Source organism: Orussus abietinus, unplaced genomic scaffold (assembly GCF_000612105.2).
Source record: "Orussus abietinus isolate OABI.00-Male unplaced genomic scaffold, Oabi_2.0 scaffold67, whole genome shotgun sequence".
Classification (NCBI taxonomy): Eukaryota; Metazoa; Arthropoda; class Insecta; order Hymenoptera; family Orussidae; genus Orussus; species Orussus abietinus.
Genome location: NW_019394243.1, coordinates 242,425 through 266,705, shown reverse-complemented (window position 1 = coordinate 266,705; position 24,281 = coordinate 242,425). Strand labels below are relative to the sequence as shown.

The 24,281-nt window shown below is 41.6% G+C and overlaps 1 protein-coding gene across 2 annotated transcripts in view; it reads right to left on the bottom strand.

Annotated features, from left to right (window-relative positions):
* The window catches only part of LOC105695933 (probable G-protein coupled receptor CG31760), a 140,523-nt gene that overhangs the window by 62,361 nt on the left and 53,881 nt on the right, over positions 1-24,281 (bottom strand). Inside the window, exons 3-4 of one of the 2 annotated variants that reach the window (XM_023432538.1) lie at positions 8,754-8,877; positions 2,914-3,057 (exon numbers count right to left, since the gene is read on the bottom strand). In XM_023432538.1, the coding sequence (XP_023288306.1) occupies positions 2,914-3,057; positions 8,754-8,877 (268 nt within the window). The remainder of the gene's footprint in view (positions 1-2,913; positions 3,058-8,753; positions 8,878-24,281) is intronic. The other variant, XM_012418006.2, reaches the window with a different exon arrangement.

The window sequence follows — 24,281 nt, the reverse complement described above, 5'->3', positions numbered from 1 at the left end:
GTTTCAACTCCCAGTTTCGTGTCTGCGCGGTGAATTACTGGGAATATTAATCATCGCTTTTCACCGAGGCTCTCTTTACGATGGAAAAGCATCATGAAACCCACCCGTCGAGATCAAAGTTGAAGAGAAGGGAGAAGGCAACTTCGGCAAGAGCAGACGCTCTCTCGTAATCTCATTTTGGTTAAAATGGGAAGAAAGGCTCCTTTAGCTCGGGCACGTACGTAGCTTTATAGAGAGCGACCCAAGCCCTTTTCGCGCGACTCGCCAAGGAGTCGGAAACTTTTTTAATTTACCCGTGACCGAGGGGGGAAGATGCACAAAAACGTCCGATCTTCGCGAACGGCGCGGTAACTTTGGCAGATCGGATTCGGATTGCCGGATAAACGGAGAAAAGAACGATCCCGCGGTTGGGGTCATTTGCATTTAATCCGTAAATGGCAGAAATCGACCTCGAACTCTCTCGGGCTTCCTCGAAGCGATCAATTGCCATTTAAGGCATATTTTAACTTATTTAAGATAAAAGTGATTTTAATGGATTTGTTTCGACAATTTGGAAGGTATTCTCGTTCATTTTCGTCTATTAATTGCCGTGATTTATGAACGATATATTTCATTTAGGTGGGTTAGAAAGGAACTCGTTTCTTTGACGAATTTAAGCTGACAATAATCTAAAGGAATAGGATATTTTCTTTTATATTATATTTCAAGTTAATTGTTAAGATTTAGGATCGGCGTTATAAAGGGACCCATTATTTAATCAATTCGAGATGATAATAGCATAAACGGAATTTTCGATAAATCGAGAGACATTTTCACTAACTTATCATTTTTTATTACGTTTCTTCTTTCGAGGAATAACCAAGAGAACTCGGGGCGTTCCCAAAAGGTCCGAAGAGGATATTCTCGCCGGAGGTGTCGCAAAGGTGTGGCGAATCACCTATTCTTTCTGTGAATACCTTAACAAGCGGCACAGGAGGTGTAGCGTTAACTTGACGAACTTTATAGGCCAGTCAAGCAAGCGCTCGTCGCGCTGACGTCAGTCATTTATTTCGGGTAATTACAAAGAGGTAAAGGTACCGATACCTATGCTATCTATCAATTCGACCGATTAATTCGATGTCGGGCGGGAAAGGGTGACATTACTTGACAACTTGATGGGCACTTCGAGCGAGTTTTCATTCGCGTTTGCGACATTTCGTCGTTATCGAAGAACTTTACGGAGCTACGACGAGTGTTTGGAATAATGGCGTTAACGAGGTGCTCGCACGCGACAGCGGTCATTTATGGAGGTCCGTCCATTGGTCAACGGGTTAGACGCAGGCTCGAGAGAATGTCCGACGCTTGCGCGAGAATTACGCCGGGGATGGGTGCAAGTGACGGGACACTCGGTACTCTTCCTACCTAAAAATGCACTCTCGGTACGGCAGATTTTCGCCCACGAAGCCTCGAGATCCGACTTCTCCTTAGGCGAGTCCCTCGGGATCCGGCCTAATCGTTTTCTATGGCCGACAGAAATCTACCGCGAAATTGTGGAATAGTTCCATTTGCCTCCGAACTGCACGACATATGGACGGTTTGCGGACCTCGCGACGCCGAGGAATCGTATCCTTCTGTAAAAAGATTGTAAAATTAACGTAGAGCTCTCGAGTTCTTTCCAAGATATCATGTCTACACGTTAAGTTGTCATTCAGGAAGGTAAATCCCTCGGGGTAATTTCTGAATTTCAAATGCCGTAGATAACTTGTTACGTCTCAAACTGCTCACTCGTGTATTGCACGTTATCAGAGATTTACCTCGTAACGGGCAGCGAAGTCTCGACATCTCGAAATCGAAAGTCAGATTATTTATGCAAACGCCCGTGGCGAGAGGATGCAGTTGAAGCGAGGGGGGCCGATACCGACAAATAATTAATAAAACGTCATCGGCATAGGGATATCGATGTAATATCGGCTCGTAGATAATATCGATACCGCTTCATCGCCGTGGAACTCCTGCCACTCGAAGGCATTAATCGTGGAATTCGGCTTTACGGCAGACAATTTCTTGATTTTGTCCTCATTTTCTGACGTACGATTCGAATCACCCCGACCGAGTATCGACGTAACTCGAGCTCAACGTAGCTTGCATCGATACGAGCTTGCAAATGCACCTAGAGAGCCATCGAAGCTCCTCGATCGCAAGTGCATTCCGTTGCTAGGTAACCGAAAAGTGCGGAGTTCATTTTAACCGAGAGTATATGAGATCAAACGTTCCTCGGGGTTGTTATTAATAATTTTAATGTGCGATGATCGTATAAATATTGGTAAAAACTAGTTTTTATAAGTACTTCGAAGGAAGGAAAATGCTGGGTATCAAATGACAAGATATTAAGAGTAATGATCGATAGATTCCGCTAGGACTTAAGGTGATATGAAAGGGTGATATATATTTAACGAAAAGTCAAAATATTTATAACACTTTTCTCCGAACTGGGTGTACCGAATCGTTTGAAACTTTACAATGTGAATGTGGAAGCTGTTAGGAAGGCCCCGACTCCCACAAAATTTCATTTTTTATAAAAGTGTTGAAAAATATCTATAAAAATATTTTTAAACGACTCACCTTTCATGGGGGTCAAGACCTTCCGTATAGCCTCCATATTCACTTTGTAAACTTTGAGTCGATTCGATACACCCTGTTCAGAGAAAAGTTACATAAACGAAACCTCTGTGTCGCCACTTTCACTCCATCTTAAGGTGACATGAAAGGGTCAGTCCATATATGTCGAGAAGATCGAGAAACTATTTCCACAAAATGTATCGCCAGGTTCTTAAACGTTAGATACGTTTTGGTCACGATGTTGGGTCACATGGGCACGAACCTAATCTCTATTTTGCTCTTTAGTAGTGCTTGGTGACATTTATCCGGACTCACCAGCATGAGCTTCTCGTACTCCTCTTCGATGACGGTGCCATTGTAGTACCGCTTGGTGGACTTGGTGTCAGGATAGAAGAAGCCGCGCTTGCAAACGCATCTATAGCTGCCACGGCGGAAGCCCAATCCGGGAATGGCGACACACTGCGGACAGAAATGACCGAATGGAGTTCGCTTTAAGGGAAAATGGACCGAGTGTTTCCCCGTGGACGTGGAAAAGTCGGAGGAAGCCCCCGGCCGTGGCGGGTCGTAAACTTAACAGCGCGCGACTGCGCCCGGTCGTTGGGCCATTTTGCTCCGGGATTGACTTCTAGGGCTGGAATCGCGGATCAGGATTTATTCCCCGTCGTCGTTGGGGGTAAAATGCACCCCCGACCCGTGGGGCTCCGATTGCCGAGCCCCGAACGATTCTTCCGAGCCCAATTCTTCCAGGTGCGAACCTCTTGTTCGTCTCTCTTTGAAGAACTCTCCCGTGAGCACGATGTTCCATCACGCAAACTTTATCAATTGGTCGGATTAATCAAGAGGGTGAAACTCCTTTGCTCATGGTGAGATGCAATTGAAGGACTTGAAATCGTAATAGTATGCTCTGATCGTTAAGAGCTCGTGTAGTTCCATGTAATAGAATTGCAGGAATTTTAATTCCTGTTAATTCTTTGTGTAGTTTTTTTATATTTATGTATTTGTATTTTGAAAGAAACGAAGTTGGATCGAGTAAGAGTCCAGCCTTAATTGCAGTTCTTATTTATCGTTTACTTTTTTAACGTTGAACCGAATACCATGGTAGAGCATGCCTTTAAAGGTACATTTTTCTTGATTATTGTTAAACGTTTGCCAACTCCGTTATTTTTCTATTTGACCCAAAAACATGGGTTCCTGGAGACGACGTCGCGGATTCTTGATGGAAGTGTCTGAAACCGAAACCGAAATGTGAAACCCTTTCTGGTGACAAAGTTACGCGAACTTCAGAGACCGAAATAATACGAGTCGAGTTCCGGTTCAGGGAGTTTCCGCTTGCGAGGATATTAGATGAGTCGGTAATGTCTCGGTGACGTGAGACATGTCATGTATCTCTGCTCTAACAAGATGCATAAATTTGCAAGTAACACCCCAAACCCCTCCAGCTTACGAGGAAGAGGAGAACAAGCATTATTAAAACAAGCAGGATTACGCTCCAGCCGATATTCCTTTTGCCCCTCTAAAACACCATCGGCAAGTAAACAAGATTATACCTTAAAGAGAAATTAGCTTTTCCAAAATCGCGGAACTTTCTAAAAGTCTCTCGATTTACTCTCTATGTCGGTTTTCGGAAGAGAAGTACCCCATATTTGAAATACGGTTGGTAATTTAAAATACAGAAATATTAAAAAAATTACTAGCGCTATTTAGTTTGCAGCACCGGAAATAGTAAGAACAAATGGCTGACTAACCAATGACATTTGTGGCCGAACCACAATTTTTACATTTCCGACTCAACTCCAGAAGCGTAAAACGTCAATATCCGCAAGTTTTTTTAGTGTATATTAAATCCGTTACAATCATATACAAGATATGTCAAAACATTACAGTAGATCGTTGAAATTATTGAACTGCATATTAATTTAAAGGTTTTGCGTTGATTTGTAGTACTGCAGTTAACTTGCTTCAGATAGTTTCCTGGTTAGAGGGTCTGACTGATAATCCACGGTTCCTGGTTCAAATCGACAGAAAAGAGATTCCATGACTATACCATCGTATAAGGGAAGATTGTAAAGTAAGATCAATTCAAAATCATTTTAAACATTTATCTTATTTTGTGACATTAAATTCGTATTGAATCCAGTCCTGGCACAATTCATTGGCCCCGCTCAGAACGCGTTAACATTTCAAAGCTGGGTCGAGATTGATAAAAAACTAAGGACTAAGCTCGGCAGCCAATATTTGTCCAGGGTCCATAGCCAATTCCGGCTCGAACTCGATTGATAACAAAGGCTCAACGGTGGCAAAAGATACCGACACTATTAGGTACACCGTTAACATTTTAAGGTTGATATGGAATCGATTGCCGTGCATTAGCCAAAGTTTTGCCAATGTTTGGCCAAGGTTGGCCCGTTTCTTAATTCTTGCCCGGGTATGTTCATTTTCGTCGAATCGTTTAAAGCGCTTTAACCGCACTTGTCGCGTTTCCTATGATAAATCGAGGGTGATGGTAGTTTTGTGCTTTAACGCCCTGCACGTGATGGCTCGGGGGTGTCTTCCTGCCAGGCGGGTGGTCGAGGGTAACACCCCATTTTCCCGGGCGCGTGATCGCAAAGTTTGCGTCCAATTAGGGATCTCGAAATCTCTCGTGGCGATGATAAATGGCTCGTAAAAATCCTAGTAATGCTTGCGACCTACTTTTTCCCTCCCGACAACAAGTCCAACCTGTTAAATACCTGCATATAAATTCCGGTAAACCAACTAACGATCTACAAGTCCAAACAACGGGCTTCCGTTTAATTTCTGCTTTCCCCTCGTCACGCGATCACATTGTTTCCCCATATGGGAACTCTCTACATTTTGTTTACTATGAAATTCACCGTAAAAATCCCAGTAATTCTTTGGTACTTTCGGTTTTATTGCACTTGAGGTAGCAACTGATATAACAATACCGTAATTAAAAAATGACCACCTACCCATCTACCCATCGAATCGGCGACAACGTTTGCTTCCGAAGGAATGAATTCCCATAACGTAAAATAACATTTGATAAATCATTAACAATATAGGGTAGGGTGGTGTAGGTGTGTGCGGTCGGTAAGAGGGCGCATAGGCTTTTCATAGCAAACCACGTGAGTAGTTAACTTAGGTCGTGTTTTGATCGCTACCCGATTCTGTACTTAGTTCCGAAAAATTGTTGAAATACAAATGAAAACGAAGCGTTCAGGTAAGTTTAAAAGTATCTGTGTACTTTATTAAAATTTTTAATTTATTTGCAAGTCGTATTATGAAATAACAACTGGATTGTGGCAAAACAGCAAGGATTTTAGTTAACCTCAACAATTGTCATTTTATTAATGTTATCATAGTTTCGCTACTCTCTGGAAAATGGTGGCACTGGTAGGTTTTGTTCCAACAATATCTAGTTTGTAAGTGTGCTTACCTTGAGGGGGTGTAACAATGCGCGCGCACTCTTACACGACATTTATTTGTTTCTAATGCCTTTTGTTGTTATAAAAGTTTAGACAAATGAGGAAGGCAGAGCGAAAAATTGATCCATCTTCATTAATTGATGAAGCATCAGGTGCAGGCTTCGACACTTGAAATACCAGAACTATTGAGTCGTTCACCGTTTACAAGACAACTGGTTAAGAAAAATAAAACCTGTTTGAAGAAAATAGCATCACAAGAAAAAGGAAAATCTAAGACTTTCCGAAAACCCAAATAAACGCCAAGAAGGAAAGTTTGAAAATGTGGGCTCTATGACGAAGTGTACAGAAAACCTTTTAAAGAAAATTGGATAAGCCTTGCTACATGGAAAGAGTGGTCACATGAAAAGTTTACTGGCTATTTCAGTATTGGCGCGTTTCTTCGTGATTTTTGCATGAAACAATACCTACGCACACTTATCTACCCCAGTGCGCGCGTTTACTTCTAGGTTGGATAAAATTGCGCATTTGACCCTTTTATTTTAAACCAAACTCGTTCCAAAGATGATTAAAATTTACATTAGAAAACCGTGGCAATTCGTTAAATGATAAACAGCGTCTAAAAATAAATAAAGTTTGCATTCCTAAACGTTACATTCTCCAAAATATTACTCATTTTTTCATAAACGCGCACAGTTACCCCACCACCCTCTATAAGATTTAAACGAAGCCGTCGCTAAGCTCCCCTTCTTTCGGTACACCACTTTTGCATTTAATTTCACGTCGGAGCTTGCCTAACGAAAGTCGAAGCACGAAGTGGGAGCAAGCTGTCGATCAAAATCCAAATCGCCATCGAATCGCGTTTATCTCCGGCGTTCGATTCGACGTTTCCCGTCGACCATGGGATCCCCTCGATCCTTTTCGGCAGAGGGTGGCTGGAAAGATGGATCGCTCTCGTCATCCGAGGGTAAAGGGGTTCTAGCCGCCACCGAGACCGACCGGGCCATTCATCAAATCCCTGGCCCGGCAATGCTCGACGCGAGCTTGACCCTCTTTGGATCAATTCTCAGGGACTTCTCTGAAATCTACGAGAAAAGTCGAAAACGCCCCCGGAGCTCAAAGAGCCTCGACTGGCTAACTTTTCATTGACGCTTTCCGCTTTCCGCGTTTTATGCTCTCCTGGACGCCAAATGTCTTTTCATTCCCCGGGAAGTCGCAGCTGATCTGTCCGATCGGGGAATCAATTTGAAAACCGGAGATCTAGACCTCTCGGGTGAACCTGCTGAAAGATTTCCGGGAATCGGGAGGACGTCTTGGAGACTCATTCTCTCGGAATTTCATGCTATCATTTACGGGGTTAGCGGGATTGTGGTGGGATTGAAAGTAGCGGACCACTGGTTTGAAAGGGAGCACAATTTGGGGGAATAACGAGAAAAATTGAATGCCTGTGACTTTTGTGCGAGCTGAAATTCTGCGACCACAATTTTGATGAAGAAATTTGTGAGTTGGAGCGGCGGTCATTTAATTTTAAGTCAAAAGTAAAGGATTTGAGGGATCGGTCGAAAACTCGACTTCTTAGGAAATAATACGTTGTTTCGTACGTCGTTGTCATAGCTCGCAAGAAAAATGGTTCCCTAAGCGAGAACTGCATTTCTCCTCGTGCAGTCGAGTGCACGGTAATCTGTCACAGGTAACATTAAGAAAAAAGAAGAGATCGACGATACGATTTCTCACGTTTCGTACGTAGATATAATCGTATGAGTTATTGCCTTACAGTTCGGAATTAAAACGACGTTATGCGGCGATAGTCTAATGATTGCAGGCGTTAGATAGATTACGAAACCGATCAATTCCATCTGAAACGGAATATCCTTTAAAACAATAACTAAATAATTGTTACATCGTGTTAAGCAGAATCCGCTTTACATTTATTTTTGTGCTAGAAGATGGGAAACTTTCAACACGAAATTTATGTGGGCTTATTTACGTTGAACGGAGATTCTTAAATGGCCTATTATTTAACTCGAAGTGATTAAGTGGGTACTTTCTGGTTATGGGTAAGCAGTTTACTTAAGTCAGACCCTAAACGATTGAAAATCCAAAGCCCCATGAATCACCGGCCAAAGTTCCGACGATAGACCCTAAACCAAAGCTTGATCCCGTTAAACCTCCCCATCGGTTTAGGTGTTTGCATACTTAATCCCTTCTTACGTGACTGGAATAGTAATCAATAGGCATGGGCCCAGTTTGCGAATTCGCATCTAGGAAGTCCTACGTAGGACTACGTTACGTGTACAGCCTTCTCGGATGGTACTGAAAAGTTTTGAGTCATAGATGATACATATATTGATGCGTCAGAAAATTCTTACCTCAAGGAATTCCCTTATAATTCGTTAAAACCCTCGTCTGGATATGAATATTTCTTAGTCCAATTTAAAAATTCTTTCAGCCGTAGGGAAAGAAATCTCCGAGACGAAGCACGAAGAATTTACTTTTCACCCTCATCGAGTTAAAGCGAATAAGTAAAAGTTGTGTAATCATTTTATTACGGTCCGCATCCTCCGTCGAACAAAGTAAATGCTTGTACTTTTACGTTCTTTTCATTCGATTTACCTATGAGGGGCTTTCGTCGTCCCGCTCGTAGTTTTCTGAATTAAGCATTTCCCACCGCGCGGCTCGGTTCTCTGCATTTTCATATCTCGCTTTGCAATTTAAAATCTTCTTTCCATTTACCTCGGTTGTTCTTTTCTTGCACTTGTCGCTGGCGGCGAAGATGTTCAATTGAGTAGAGCCAGGAGGCAAGGGGCACTGATCGATGTCCACCCTCCTGAGGTCGATATCGATTCCACTGGTGCCCCTGAAATCAAACTCACTTCATGAAAGACTCGACCTACTTGCTTCTCCTTTTTAATACTTAATATGTAATTATCCAATTTAATGATAATTTCTTAGGCTTAAGGGGATGTGAAAGTGGCATCCAAAGAGTCAAGCGTTCATGAAACTTTCCTCCAAACTGGGTGCGTTGAATAGTTCCTAACTTTACAAAGTGAATGTGGAGACTATGAGGTCCTGACCCTCGTAAAATTTCATTTCTTATAAAAAATGTTAAAAATATCTATACACAAATAAAAATAAAATTGAAATTTCATGAGTTTCAGGACCTTTCTTACACCTTCCATATTTATATTATAAAGTTTGAATCGATTTGGTACACCCAGTTCGGAGAAAAGGTTCATAAGCAAGACCTCTTTGACACCACATTCACATCACCTTAACTCTCCTATCATGACAAGTCCATTTAATGAAAGACTTCATAAGAGTGTACGAATTCAATGAAAATACGAAGAAACAAGAAAAATGTGCACTGTAGAAAAATAAAAAAATGTATTAATTGGTTCACGGAAAATTATACCGCGATACGGCGTAAAACGAGCGTGCATTGTTCAGACGTTTCTGAAAAAAAAAAAATGTTGAAAGCTTCTCCCTTACGAAGCGATGGGCCACGTTCTTTGTTGGAAAAATTCGGACTGCCGGGACGGAGATCCTGCTTTGAGCTGGCAGAATTTTAATAAGCTGTGTTGTGCCGTCAACGGCAAATATAAAATTCACCCACGGAAAGTTTGGAATTGTCCCTACACCCGGTAAAATAGGGAAGGTTGGATTGGGGCGACTTCGGCAGGCCGTAATACGGCGTCGCGGTGGCTGTTATTGGAGCACCGGTGCGGCTGAAAGTTAAAACTTCTTAACTCTCGAGAAACGTCTCTTTTCCTTTACTTTCGGGAGTTTCATTTCGCCCGTTAGGTGGGATATTTTCTCCAGTTCGGTAAGTGTTTCTGTAGTCGATTAAACGGGATTTCTGCGCGACCACTTAAGGTGGTACGAAAGTGGCATCTAAGAGGTCAATCGTTCGTGAAAGTATTCTTCGAACTGGGTGTACCGATTTCTTTCAAATTTTAGCACACGAATAAGGAGACTCTAAAGTAGGTCCTGAAACTCGCGAGATTTTATTTTTTATACAAAATGTTGAAAATACCTATAAACAAATTTTCTTTAAATTTAAAGTTCACGAGGGTCAGGACCATCCTTATAGCCTCCGTATTAACGTTGTAAAGTTTGAAACGATTCGCTATATCCAGTTCGGAGAAAAGTTTCACCAACGGAAATTCTTTGACGCCACTTTCATATCACCTTAAGGTAACAGAGTCATTCTATATATCGAAAAGTCAAAATATTTATACAATTTTTCTCCAAACTAGGTGCAACGAATCATTTGAAACGTCAGCACGTGATTGTGAAGGCTCTAAGGAAGAACGCGATGCTCGTGAAATTTTATTTTTCAAACAAAATTTTCTTATTTATCCTAGACTCGAACCAAGATCACATTTTTTTGAGAAATATGAAATTTCACGAGCATCTCGTTCTTCCTTAGGGTCTCTATAATCACGTGCTGACGTTTCAAATGATTCGGTGCACCTAGTTTGAAAAAAAGCTTTATAAACATGTTTACGATTTATATATATATATAAAAGGTCCCTTTCATATCAGTTTAATTCCTAATAATCAACAAAATACCCGGGATGTTTCATTTATGTCGACATAGCAAAATATTTTGGGAATCATGCGTTTATGAAAAAGTTCCAATTTAAAATTTGTATACTTCCGAAGGAAAAAAGCGACGATGATAGTTACTATAATTTCGTTGAGTTTTTTGAGATCGTTCCAAGGTCAACTTCAGTTTTTTTAAGTAGGAGTAAATGTTTTTATACCACAATCATTTTCTGGGCAAAAAAGTATGGAACTTTTGTCTGGCAATTTTTTTGTCTACTTCAAGTTTTCAAGATGTACTAAAGTATGTGTAAATTTGGTACTCAAAACCCTAAACAAAAGATGATTATAAAAATTTATTTTAACAGATGGTCAAAATGGTGACAAGCAATGAAGGAAATAAAGCAGCGAACGCGGTAGAATCGCGCGCCGCGTTAGTGACGCGAAAGTGGAAAAGCTCGCATCGAGCATTCCGCTTCTTTTTCCAGAATCGATTCTCGACGAGCTTGTCTTCGATTCGTGGAATTATTCAGTGCCACGTTGAAAGCTTTTAACGACCTGCTTTTATCGCTATTCCTGGCGAAATCCGGTTGGACCTTTGTTAAATATTATGTGAAATCAATTAACCGGCCTTGCATTAATTCCAGAGCGTTCCCATTTTTTTCTGATACGGAGAATAATCTCCATCATCCAGTATACCTTCCCCATAGGATTTGTCTCTTAAGAGATTTTAATGAAATACGATTCGCAATCGCGTTCGATCCCGATTGATCGTGGAAGGGTCAAAATCGAGATACATTTTCTGGACTACTTCTCGGAGCGGATCCAACGGTGGGAAGTCCTCCCATTCCGAAGAGCTTAAATTTTTGTTGAAAAGTGGAATAATTCAGTGCCGTTGAGAGCTTTCAACGATATGCTTTTATCTCCCTTTCCTGTGAGATTCTTCGGAATCTCGGGTGCACTGCGCTTCCGCGCCTCGAAGCCTTTTTGTCAGGATAAATTGGAAAAAAGAGACGAAAAAGGAAATGACGCGGAGGCTCGAGATCCTGGAGATCTCAATTTTCACTTAATCGATAATATTGACGAATCGGCAGGCGCGTCCTTTTCTGAGAGCCGTATGCTTTTAGCGCGAATTTATACAAAGGTCTTTGTAAAGAATGCGTCGAACCACCCGATCGAGTCGGAACAATGCTTCAATTTAATTTTAACGAACCAGAAATATTTTTCATCGAACGTTGATCGTCCGCGTGCATTCAAACCAAAGAATAACCATGAAGTATCGTCGATATGTTCCGAGCGATACAAAATTATCGCCATTATGATATGCATTTTTCGACAAGTGGCAACAATTTCGTTTTATATGACGAATTGGCGAGCCCGCAGTTCGCAACGTCGTCATAAAGGACACACTTCATTCCGCCTAGGACACATCTCGATCCGCGATGTATCGAAATTTATTAGATTCAACTTCTGCAGGATGCGTTGTCCGGCCGTCCGGACCAGCGACATTTTGATCGACAGCCGTGGGAATTCGTCATCGAATTCAAAAGCGTGTTCGGTGGGCAGTTCGCGAGGGAATCCGAGAGAAAACAAATTCTGTCTCTCTTCATTTCGACGAGATGAAATCTCGACGAGTCATAAAGAATTGAACGTCGTATTGAAAACTACAGTTCTCTCGTCCCCTAGACGACGGCGTTAATAAATAATTGTGAAAAAAGTAACAAAAATCGGAACCGAGGTGGTTATCGATTGTCAATGGGAAACTACATCCTTGCTTCCGCGTGTTGTGACCTAAACGTATGTTGGTCAACGATCGAACGCAGGGTAATATTCTCGGTGATAACGCGATTCAAATTACATCTGAGACGGTTCGCAAAACTTACGTGGGCAGGTGAAATTCAATATCATGCCAATTATGTTGAACTGTTGATACATCTTAACCCTTTCATTACGAGCGTCGGCTGTAGTCGGTACCCACGCGACAACCTGTGTAGACGAGCACCAACTATAATCGATTACCTTTACGTACGAGCGCCGATTACAGTTGATAACGCATTCAATCATATCTGTAGAGTATCAATTGATTGTATTGATCCGTATTGGATTAATCATCCTAAAAGTACACTTTGAACATACGTCACACGTTTTGGCCATCGTGACGAGACGAGAAGGTCGGCTGAAAATACGGTGCATGCCCGGTGCCGGTTTCGTCGGTGCGGATGCAAACGGTCTTAGTCATGGATCAGGTGCGATGCGATGATCTCGTCGTCAGTGATATAAGCTCGGACCGATCTACGCCTGATACAATTCGTTGGCCCTCCGTCTCTGTTGGGACAAGCGAGGGTCGCCGCGGTGTAACTCGTATAAGGACGCGATACTCCAATGCCGAACCGTTTACGCTTCCTTATCGATACGTTATAGTGCACGAGGACCTTTAATCTTGCGAATGTACTTTGCGAGCTTTTAATAGCACTAGATTTGGTACGCTCGCAAATTCTCCGGGTGTTAACCAATGGGAGGGGTCATCGAGAAACTCGTAGGGTCGAATGATGAGCGAAATGCGCCATCCGGGTTTACGCTTCAGCGAGACGATACCGAGGACTCAATGTCCAGGAACCAAACTTCGGGAGTGGGAGGAATGACAATATGTTCTCTCCATTACTGTAGAAAAAGATATGAACGTTTGACCATGTCAAAAAATCAAGCAAAGTCAGGAATTTTTGTTAATTTACCCGGCTCTGATCGCTGGGATGTACGCGAAGATATGGCAGTTTCAATTTTTTACATAGCTCAGAATCGTTGTAGGTGATTTATAGTGGTCGTCGTCGTTGTCGTCAACTCTTAAACCGTAGGGTATATAAATTTTGCACATCTTGATAGGAAGACTTTCATACAGTTTTTTGATAGTCGACAATCGATACCGTCTCTCCCGGAACGTACATGAACTTTTTAGCCTTCTCATCTTTAAAATCATTGAATTTTTGTAGAAAAGGATTTCTTGAAGTTTTTGAGATCACCGGGCCTAATTCCGACAATAGAACTTCAAAATTAAAAATAGCCGACAAAACATTTCAAATGGTTAGACTTTTATTAGAAAAGATTAATCCTATCGCTATCGTACTTTTTAATACATATATAACGCGTGATATAATAAACATTTAAGTGCGTCCTATGGGGTGGATGCTGAAATTTGTTGACAGCGCATATTATTTTTAACCCGCTGCAATGCAGTTGTCACGTCATTGCTTCTACTGCGTCTACAAGCGCCAAGGTACATTGCAAGGATATTTTCAAAGCGCCTACAGGCGCCAATAGAAAATGAAAATGAAAAATGATAGGTTACATTGTTGCAACGAAGAAGGGTATTCTTAAGAATAGACCTACACGTACCCGACATTTGGCCATTAGCGCTGCAAAAAACCCGAGATATGAGGTGCTTTTATTTGAGAAACCTACCGCGTGTTTACCGTCTTCGCCGAGGTGTTGTATTGACTCGGAAAGAAGTAAATCCAGCGCAGTTACGACGGCACGGACAACACGATTCGGTTTTATGAAGGCAATAGACACTCAAGCTGCAATCGCCCAAGATGGCGCTGTTCCGACATCCGAAGGCTGACGTTAACTGTTATGTTTATTCTTTTTCCTCGATTCATAGTTGGTGCTACGAGTCTCTCCGATGTGGTTTTCAGGAAACCTTCCGTGCGCGTCTTGCACCTCGAGAAATCGTCCTTTTATTACTCTCGATGGGTCGTACACCTCGGCCCGGAAGAAACAGCGAGGAAGCTCTAAAAAGTGAGGATGGAGGTTGTCTCTTCTTTAAAAGCCATACCTGAAGGTGGAACCGATTCAGCAACCTTTCCACTTTAAGGCTTTTTCTTGAATCGGGCGAATTACTCCCTCAAAAAGTAACGAGAGAGGTTAATGATTTTCGAATTCGGGCTTTACTAATGATGTCATCGATGTCGCTCCGGGTCACTTATACGGAGAAAAAAACTTGTGGAAGTTCTAGAATTCATTACAGTACCATGTGGTGGTACCAGACAACAAAATTGCTAAATGCATCGTTCTTAACGCAAGTGCTCGCTAGTGCTTGAATCTTGCGCATTACTGTACGGAAGTGGAATTATTCCAATGGGCAGAATTATGAAAATGGATGCTAAACCGTATAGGAATCATGGCCTAAACATATGAATTCCATACAGCGATCTAGCATATTCGAGTAGTTAGGTATAGATATTTCATGAGTAGAAAAACTCGTTGAGGCATGTTCAAGTTTTTCAATGGTAGAAATGTGTAATTTAAAATCTAAACGGAAGACATTGCCAGACAATGTAATAATTTTAAATTAAAAGCGAATGACTAAACCGTAATTATTATACAGTTTGCGTTACTATTATAGGATTGGAATTCCTCCGTCGTGAGTAACAATAAATAGATATGGATATAAATTATGCAGATAAATATATTATACGATAAATTTTAGTCATCTGTGCTACCTGCTTTATGGTAGAATAGGGATTTTCTACAAATGTCTGCAAAACGTGGAAAAATAGAGTAGCCTTCTAAATCACCAGGTCTTTCTCCATTAAATTGTTTTATGAGGGTGCGTTAAAAAGCATTGTGTGCGCAACCAAACCTGTTAACTTGGCAGACCTCAGAGAACGTATACGGCTTATCTCACCAGAGATGAGACAAAATGTTTTCAATGAATATTACCTACAGCTAGGTTATCGTCAAGTAGTAGCCGGGAGACGATTTGAACATTTAATCAAGCGAAGCACATAACTATCCATGCAAACGTGCGCACACCCGCGCGCATGCGCACACGTGCACACACATAAGGGCGTTTAGTCCGACTATGCAACCTCCACGCAGTGCATCCTGGATAATGCTAATGCAGGCAGCACCGCAAATTCTAAAGCTCATAACTCAGGTTATACTCAATAAAGATATGTAATCAACCACCATTTTGTGAAGATCTCACTTTCAGTTTGAACACTGCCTGATAAAAAATGAGATAATTGATTTAAAAAAAAATTATCTTGACCATAATGGCACCTTAACTTCTCCATTCAAAGTCAAGCGAGGGTGTAGAATTGCAGACATTTGAATTCACGTTTTTATCTTTAAGAAAGGGTCTTCATGGAAAATGGTCGTCAGCGATAAAAATCACCTTTTATATCGCCTTAATATTCTTAAGATCAAAAATCCAAGCCAAGGTCGTTAAACGGTTCTTTTCTCTCATTTTTGATAACCATGGCAAGGAGTCAAGACCTCAAGTACCGCAGGGAATACTCAATTTGCGTCTTGAATATAATAAATTGTAAAACAGGACAGGGTCCTGCGATTGTCCTCAAGTTCCAGACCTTTATGGTATTCAGCGACTCAATTAGAACTTTCAATACAATTTCCTGACGTTCAATTACAACTTTCCGCGGGAATTCTTCGAGACTTCATAAGGCGTAATCGCAAAATGATGCTGATATTTCTAAGATTTCAACGTTTTGGCCAAAAATCTTGGACACTTTAAAAAAGACTCGACTTGTAAGCGACAACATGGGTAAATTAATAAATAAAACATTTTGTGGACTTAATTATCTACTCAATCTGTTAATAAACGGGACGTTACATATAATTGTTTGAGACAGAGATGTAAAACTAAAATAAATTACTGCCAAATTTCAGAATCTCCTGAGCATGCGTCCATAATTTTAATCGCTTTAGCGGGGCTCGATATTTATCGTCGCGTCATTAATTTGAGGGTCGGTGAACCAGCAGAATCCACTCTGACGACAATCTGCAGGCTTAATTACCGACCCCTAAAGTAATCATTCAGTTGAGGACAATGCGCTGTCCGTTACACTGTAGTGTACGCACATGGGCATTCAGAGGCAGCCAAAGGAGTATTCCAAACAATATTCCGCGCGGCATTTCATGTGCGATAAAGTACCATTTCAACAAACACTTCGTTTCCTATTTTTCGCGTTTATTCGACCCGATGCTCCTCGATCGATTTTTCCACTCTTGCTCCACCATTTTCCGCGACTCCTCGAGGCGATAACCTCTCGTTTCCTTGATCAATATTCGATAATCTACATCCAATAGATTCCAGATTAATATTAAATAACTTTTCGAAGAGCGATCGAGGAATATTGCGGCTACGCAATATTCGGCCAGAATTGCCAACTTTTTGGGAATGTTCGATGATACCTATCCCTTCGAACTTCGCAAGAAGTTCGATCAAAAATGCACGAAGAGGGTCCGGCATAATGCGAAAGGGCGGACGCGGGTAATACAATAACTCCCGATCGACGCCCCCGACGCTCCGAAAGAGGGTAGTTCACCCCCGAAGTGTCCCATCCCAGTCGAGCCCGAAGACATCGAAAATCGCCGGCGACTTCCGGCACTTCGTTTCGAGGAAAAAGTGTCGCTCCGTATTTTGCCCCCGAACTCACCCCTAACATCCGAGTCGTTGATGTATCGGGTGGTGAAGTCGGCGGATCGAAGTGCTAAGCTTCGCTTTCGCTTGCCACGCGTCGACGCATCGTTCCTCGGGGGTGCTTAAACTCCACGTCGGGGGTGGATCCTCCGGGAGTTGGGAAAGAACCTGCGAGAAGAACCGCCCTTGCGTGGTTTGCAGCTTCCCGACTACGGAACGACACTTCGAGGGGATTAAATCGAGGATGGAGAAGTGCGCTCAAAAGTCTATCGTGGGCAGATTTTTGGGTTCTTTCGGCTATGGACATCCGTTGTTCGAAAAAAATCTGGTCAAAGTATTAGAACGTTTTCGACTATTCGGGTACTTTCTTCCTGTATAAATATTGCACGTAGAGATGATTCGAGAGCGATCTGAAATAAAATACATTTCAAATGATATACATTTCCACCCCACAAACTCGCTAACATCGGAACGTTCGAATAGGAAATTTTAACATTCATTTGGGAGAATTAAATGACGAGTACCATAAGAAAACAAAACTGTATCCGAGCTTGAAAATAGTTTGGTTAAAGTAATATCGTTTAAAAATAACCAAGTTGTGACAGGAAATTTTGCCTCAACGTCTCGCGAACGGTTCCCCGGAAGCCTACGACGGGTTAGGTACTTTTAAGACATTAAAGTGGCGGGAAATGTCATCTACCGTCAGTTTTCAATTCGATGTCGGTTGTTGGATAAGATTCGAGGGTCGGTTACGGATTATCAGTACCCGAAGTTCCCCTTCTTATCACGCAACGAGCCGTTCGATTGTAGAGAAGCACTCGCGATCTAACTCGTGACCCGACCGATACTTCTGGCATTCGTGTGCCTTTTATTTTGTAAATTTGTTAAATAAGTTTCTGTAACGAAGAAGACACTATGGAACTATTTCCGACAAAGAGGGTAGGTTTCCCGGAGACTCTACTTAAATTCGTTTCATTTTCTTAGTACTTGTATGTTCTGCTCAGTTTCTGTCGTTCCATCCTCTTGGAAATTGGAATTCAGTTTCCGTTCTTCCGGATAGTATTTAAATAAGTTTGTTACCGTAACAAAGTGAATTGGTTACTGCAGTCGAATAAGATTAGTTACCGCAAACGAGTAGATTGGTAATTTTCTATTCACGAATCTGTAGACACGTTTACTCTGTTAATTTCAGCAATGAAATTTACAGGTGCTGTATTAGCAGGGTTGCTCGGCTGTTTTCGGCAGAAAATTAGTTACATTTAACGAGGACGTTTTCTCAGAGTAAGGGTTAACATCTACGCGTCCAAACGTTAAATTATCGATCGAAGCTTCTTCATCGAAGAATTTATCGACTCTCCGAGTTCAATTTTGATGAAACTTCATATACGCTCGCCATTCCGGAAGAACGTTCGCCATCGGCGCCGGAATCGAGGATCATAAGATCCGGGAGCTGTTTCCCCCAAAACTGTAAAAAACCGGGGGAATGAAATCTCTTTATTTTACCCAGTTTTAAGGGGACGTGAAAGATCGAGCCCGCTTTCCGAAAAAGGTAATGAAATTCGAATCATAGAAACCCCAAGTTTATCGGGAAAGGAAGTAAAATCACTGAATTAATTTACCCTCCATCCATGGCAAATCTCTCCAGCGACGACAAATATTTCTTTCAATTTTTGAAAAAAGTTAAAGAATCTTGGAGTATAATTATTGTGCTCGAATGCGCATTATCGGAAAATGTTGTCAATTTTCCCCAGTATCCTTTAGTAATTGTTACATGTTAAATTAAGAAATTGTATCTTTAAGTGTACATAACGAATGAATTCTGTAAATATTTAGTCCTTCGCTCGTTAAAGAAGTTAGCAAGTGGGAGCAAGAAAACACTTAAGTCGGTAGAACAATTAAACACGTACAATTTACTCCGTGTACTCTTCCGGGACGTTTCGGGCATGTCTAACACGAATTCGGGGACGATACGTCACGAGATCCCACCGACAGTGACCACGGCTTAATTATGCAAACGAACCTCAGCTGCCCACGATGTTGAGAATTCGTTTCGGGTAAGTGAACAAATTGCACCTACTCCGTGTCGCGAGTGCAGAACCTCCGTACGTACATGACTGCTCGAGCACTCGAGGTGCTAATTGCATACGCGTGAATATGCAGGAACACCGACAATTTCTCTACATCTCGAACTTTGACGACCGTTCTTGTAAATCCCGCTCTTTCCCTCTCAATTAAATATCGGTAATATATTTTGCATATCGCATTTTGAAAAACCCCTCTTCTGTGAAAAATGATATAAGGAATCGATTACATCGTGCTGCCAAAAACTAGAGCACCAAAGATCCTTCAGGGTTCGCGCACTTTAGAGATGTAAATTAATTTCAGATAGGTGTTATTATTCCGTTTCAAACTAAACCGAACGAAGTAAACCGTAGCGATGAATTTCCGGCGATTTACATAAGCCCGAACCGCAGTGCCTTGAGTTTAGTTTAACTTAATGTTAGTGCGGCATGACTGCAACGAGAACTCGATTTCGCTATGCCGGTCAGTGTAAGTTCAATTACTAAACACAGGTTCTGTGTGACTGTTTGTATTTGGAAATGCCCCGTTGATTTTGTATGGCGTTTTACGAGCATTTCCATTGCATTCGCGTTGGGCTCGAGGTACTGGTTACACGAACATGAAAATTTACATCATAAATCTTCACCAGCCTCGATACAAAAGACAGTAATAGGAAGGGTAGGGCATTGAACCAGAGTAGGGGACGATGGGGCAAAATGCTGGGAGGGGTAAAATAGGAGAACCGCTGTAAAACGCTAAACAATGTGGCATCGCACACCAACAGTTTTCATTTGTTTAGCGGTATTGTTTCATTAGCCGCATGGAAATTATAGAGAGTGGACGTGTCTCTGCATGCAAAAAAGTAACAGCCAACGAAATCTCTTTCTGCTTACATTTCTTACTCATTTCTGTGATACTACAGTACTTAAATCGAGGTAATTTTTCATTATAAGTACATTATTTTCATTTGTGACCTACGTCAATTTGTTAGTAGTATTTACTTTTTAAAGGGTGTTGAAGGTTTCATTTTGCATAGTATTTTAGAATTACAATGTTTTACGAATATGCTGTAGGGGCAAAATGGAACAGTCCACAGGGATGGACTGTGCCCCATTTTGTCCCACTAGTTTCTTTTTTAATTGTAAAAACGCTGGAAATAGCATTTAGGGCTCAAAGATCAAATGTTATTTATTATTCAGGTTTTCTCTGGATGGTTAGGGCTTACAAGAGAAACATGTAACCAGTATCTTCAGGAATAGGATGCAAGCGGTACAGATAGTCTTGCAAAGTAAAATAAGTTTTCGGCAAGCGTCTGATACTCGTACGGTCCCAAAATCAAAGTTGGAACGACGTTTTGTCCGGAGTAACCGGAGATTTTATTCGACAAAGAAAATATTGGGTCGATTTAAAACGGTATTTAATGCCGGACAAGAACAGAAATTAGTCGAATATGTGAAGTTCCTTATATAGGCGAGACTTTTCGAATTCATTTTGTTGAAGTTTTCCTGCTTGAAAACTAAAAAAAAAAATAATTTGGAACATAATTTTAGCGAAGAAAGTGGATTTGCAGGCAATTATACTCTTTATGATGATTCTTTTTTAGGTATTCCATTTTGTCTTACCGTCACCTGCATGTTCTTTGATATTTCAGGAGACGATGGAAACCGTATCCTTTCTCAAAAGTAGTAGAAAAAAGTCTCCCGTATTGAAATTAAAAAAGAACCAACATACATCTACGTTATACATATATATAAAAGTTTTGTGCGCGCCCGCGATGTAATATAACAGCTAATCTAATATTATAACGTTTGGCAATATTTCTCATGTTGGATTAAAATGTGATGTAATTTTCCGTGGAATTCAATTACTTTATACTAAAATAGATCATCACTCAATTCAGTTAATGGGTAGTCAGGCTTTTATGCTATGGGATATGTAGGTGTATACCCATTGTTGTTGTGTTTCGTCCCGGGTCTGCCTGCGGACTGGTCAGTAAGGCTATCAGGCAGATGCTGCCTTATACCCCGAAAAACCTCTCTTGAGCAGAATTCTAACCCGAGAGACTACGCGGTACGAGTTGTGAGCGGAATCGTTGGGCTATCAAAGGCCCGGATAGAAGTGCGAACTTCTGATATATACGAGTATATGCTCTGACCGCCACAATGTAATTACTTTACCGTAATTGTTATATTCCATCAAAACGAATCCTCGTTTCCAGGAAGTCTGCGATATTTCATATTTCCCGCGCCACTCGTTTTATTCGTTAAATTTACAAACAATGTACGCTTTAATATTTCCCCATTCGCCAGAGTGCGCTGAAGACTTTCTGCATTTTTTGTTGAAACTCGAGGGAACGGTCCCGCGATCTGTAGACATTGTTGAGCAATTCATTTCCGGAAGATAGCACGTTGCCCGTGTTTTTACCAGATACGCGAATTTTATGTGACGTTCCACGAAGCGGAGAACGCGACGCTTAAAATTCCACGACGAAATGCGGAGAGTCGGTTTACGTACGAAATGGTACGAGATTTATCGGAACGTACTTACAGACCCTGTACCGAGGGTAATTCAGGACCCGTACGAGATTTCCTCCCATTTCCGTCGGTCCTTAGAGATCTTAACCATCGGCGTCGGGACACGTTCCAGGCTTTAATTAGACAGCATGTATATCAATGAATGATAAGGATGTGTTCGAGCATCTTATCTGGGATGCGAACAGACGGTGATAATGAGATTCGACTCGCTTATGGGGTCTGACTCGGTTCATCTGTCTCATTTCTTATCCGTCGCAATGGAATAATCGTGCAGTGACGAGAATTAAGGGGACTAGGCAGCGAAAAAAAGCCGAAAATGGGATAAAATTCAAATGGCATTTGTGAAGAACCGAAAAAACGTACATACATTTTTTTGCAACGTTTTTATTGGAGTTTTGGCTATTAAATTCAGTGGTTGAGGTTTCAAAAAATATTAATATTTAAGGGAGATATGGGCGGATAAAGAAAACCACGCGTCTCATGCCCTGCTCCCTCATTGCTACGATTCCGAGTAGCCGGTTGAAGTTTTCGGCAATTCCCAAACGGCATTCTTTTCAAGGGATGTTCCTCTACAGACTAAAAGATTGTAGGAACAGAATCCAAAAAAAAAAACGAAAAAATTCGAGATTCTCCGATGCCTAGTCCCCTTAAGGTTTCTCACCCCTGCTCGTTAAAATTCTCATACTCCGTTTCTGGATGAAGGCACCACTTGAACCGAAGCATAAGCGTCGTTCATTGAGCTCCTGCTTAGCGGATCTTCAAATTAAAATGTATGAACTAATATTTGAATGGCAATTATTCCGAATTACTGCAAAATATTAAATTGTAAACTGAGCAAATGGACTATCCGAATGGACGGGACAAAGTGGTTAGAATATTTGGAAAAATAAGATAAAGCCTTCGTGCAACAATAAATGGAACAATTCAAGGGAACAATGTTTAATTAAAATGGAAAAGCAGCCATTATTTTCAATTCATTTCTTCCAGGGAAACGTCGAGCCAGTTGAACGTGTTCGAGGGGAAACGTAAAGGCAAGGGAAGATTCAATCTCGTTAAAACCATCTCGGGTGTTCCGGGTAAAATAATATTTTTCGGTGTAAGACGGCCCTGGATTAAAAGCTCCTCTCGAACGGGGGCTTTCGTCTCAGGGTCTTCGGTTTTTAATAGGAACCATCGCTCCCTTTGTGTGACAAACGCGGCTTACGGAGAGACTCGGTCGGTAAGGTGATCCCGCTCGGTCAAGACAATCTCGATGCCCGGCGAGACAGTTATTTTCGTAGTAACAAGACCCCAGGAGACCGCGATCGGAAGAGGGCGGATTACTTTTCAGGACAGCAATCAGGAAAGCTCAGGCCAAGTCCCAGCTTCGAGTCTACTCGTGGTCGTATTGTCGGTCGACGTCGCCATAACCCCGGATGCACCAGATCACCCTGATAATGAAGTACTCGGCAGCCCTCCACCTAGGGAAACAAAGAGAGAGAGAGAGAGGGGGGGTAGGAGGAGAGGGAGAAAATAATTCGCTCCAATTTCAGGGCTGCCAGGCCAGTTCTGGCCTACCTTCCGAGGGAAATGAGAGAAAAGTAAGAGACCGCAATAAGAAGAGGGAAACTCAATTTTTAAGGGGTTGCGCCTCGCGCCGTCTGGGAGAGGGAGTGTCGTTTAAGTGAAATTAATACTCCGGAGAAATGAAAAAATGTACATCCCTCCTCCTACAAGCATGCGGGTTTACAGCCCGTTATTCGGAGGGATATTCAGGGGTCCCTTTAAAAGGGAGCTCTCTCTTGACTTCCTTCAAGGAATTAAGGTGGTATGAAAGAGTCTGCCTATATACATCGGAGAAGTCAAATCGTTGGGAAAAGTATTCTCCTAATTGGATGTACCGATTCGTTTGAAATTTTACCACGCGAATAAGGAGGCCCTAAAGTAGGTCCTGAAATTCATGAAATTTCATTTTTCATTAAAAATCCTTCTTGGTGGCTTAGAGTCGAAAATGAAAAGTTTTAGGACCTATTCAGGCAACCCATGAAGTGGAATATACGTAAATTAATCGTCTATATTATGTTTTCAATCAGGATCAATAGTGGATATATAATTTTCATCTACAATAGACATAGATATTTATATATATCTTTTAGATATATTTTTAGGTGGATGATAGACGATATACATTTGCTATACCTATAGACTTAATTTAGACGATTAATTTACGTATATTCCACTTCATGGGTTGCCCGGGGAGGCACATAGGGTCGTGAATGAGGTTAGGAACGTAAAGACACGGGTTCGTACCCGATTTTGGTGTTCCACTTATAGACCGAAAGAAGGACCTCACCTCGTGGGTCGTTTTCCGTCCGGGTGACGTGCTGCCCTTGTCCCACACACCTCACCTGTGCTGAACTTATATACTGTAGTTATATTGTATATTGAATTATTTTACAACTATACCATCTGAAATGCGCACGAATTATAAACTCGACCGAGGATCTTCGATGATCCTTTGGAAAAAGTTGAAATTTGACGACGTCGGAGCTCAGAGCTCCGTTACCTCCCGACTGCCGACCAGCTCAAGCAATAATTGAGTCTCTACGCAACTTTGGCCCAATATTGTATACTATTGGCCAAAGTTAGTAAAGGTCTAGGCATGCAATAATAACAGAGATTTCAGGAAGAGCGGATTTATTT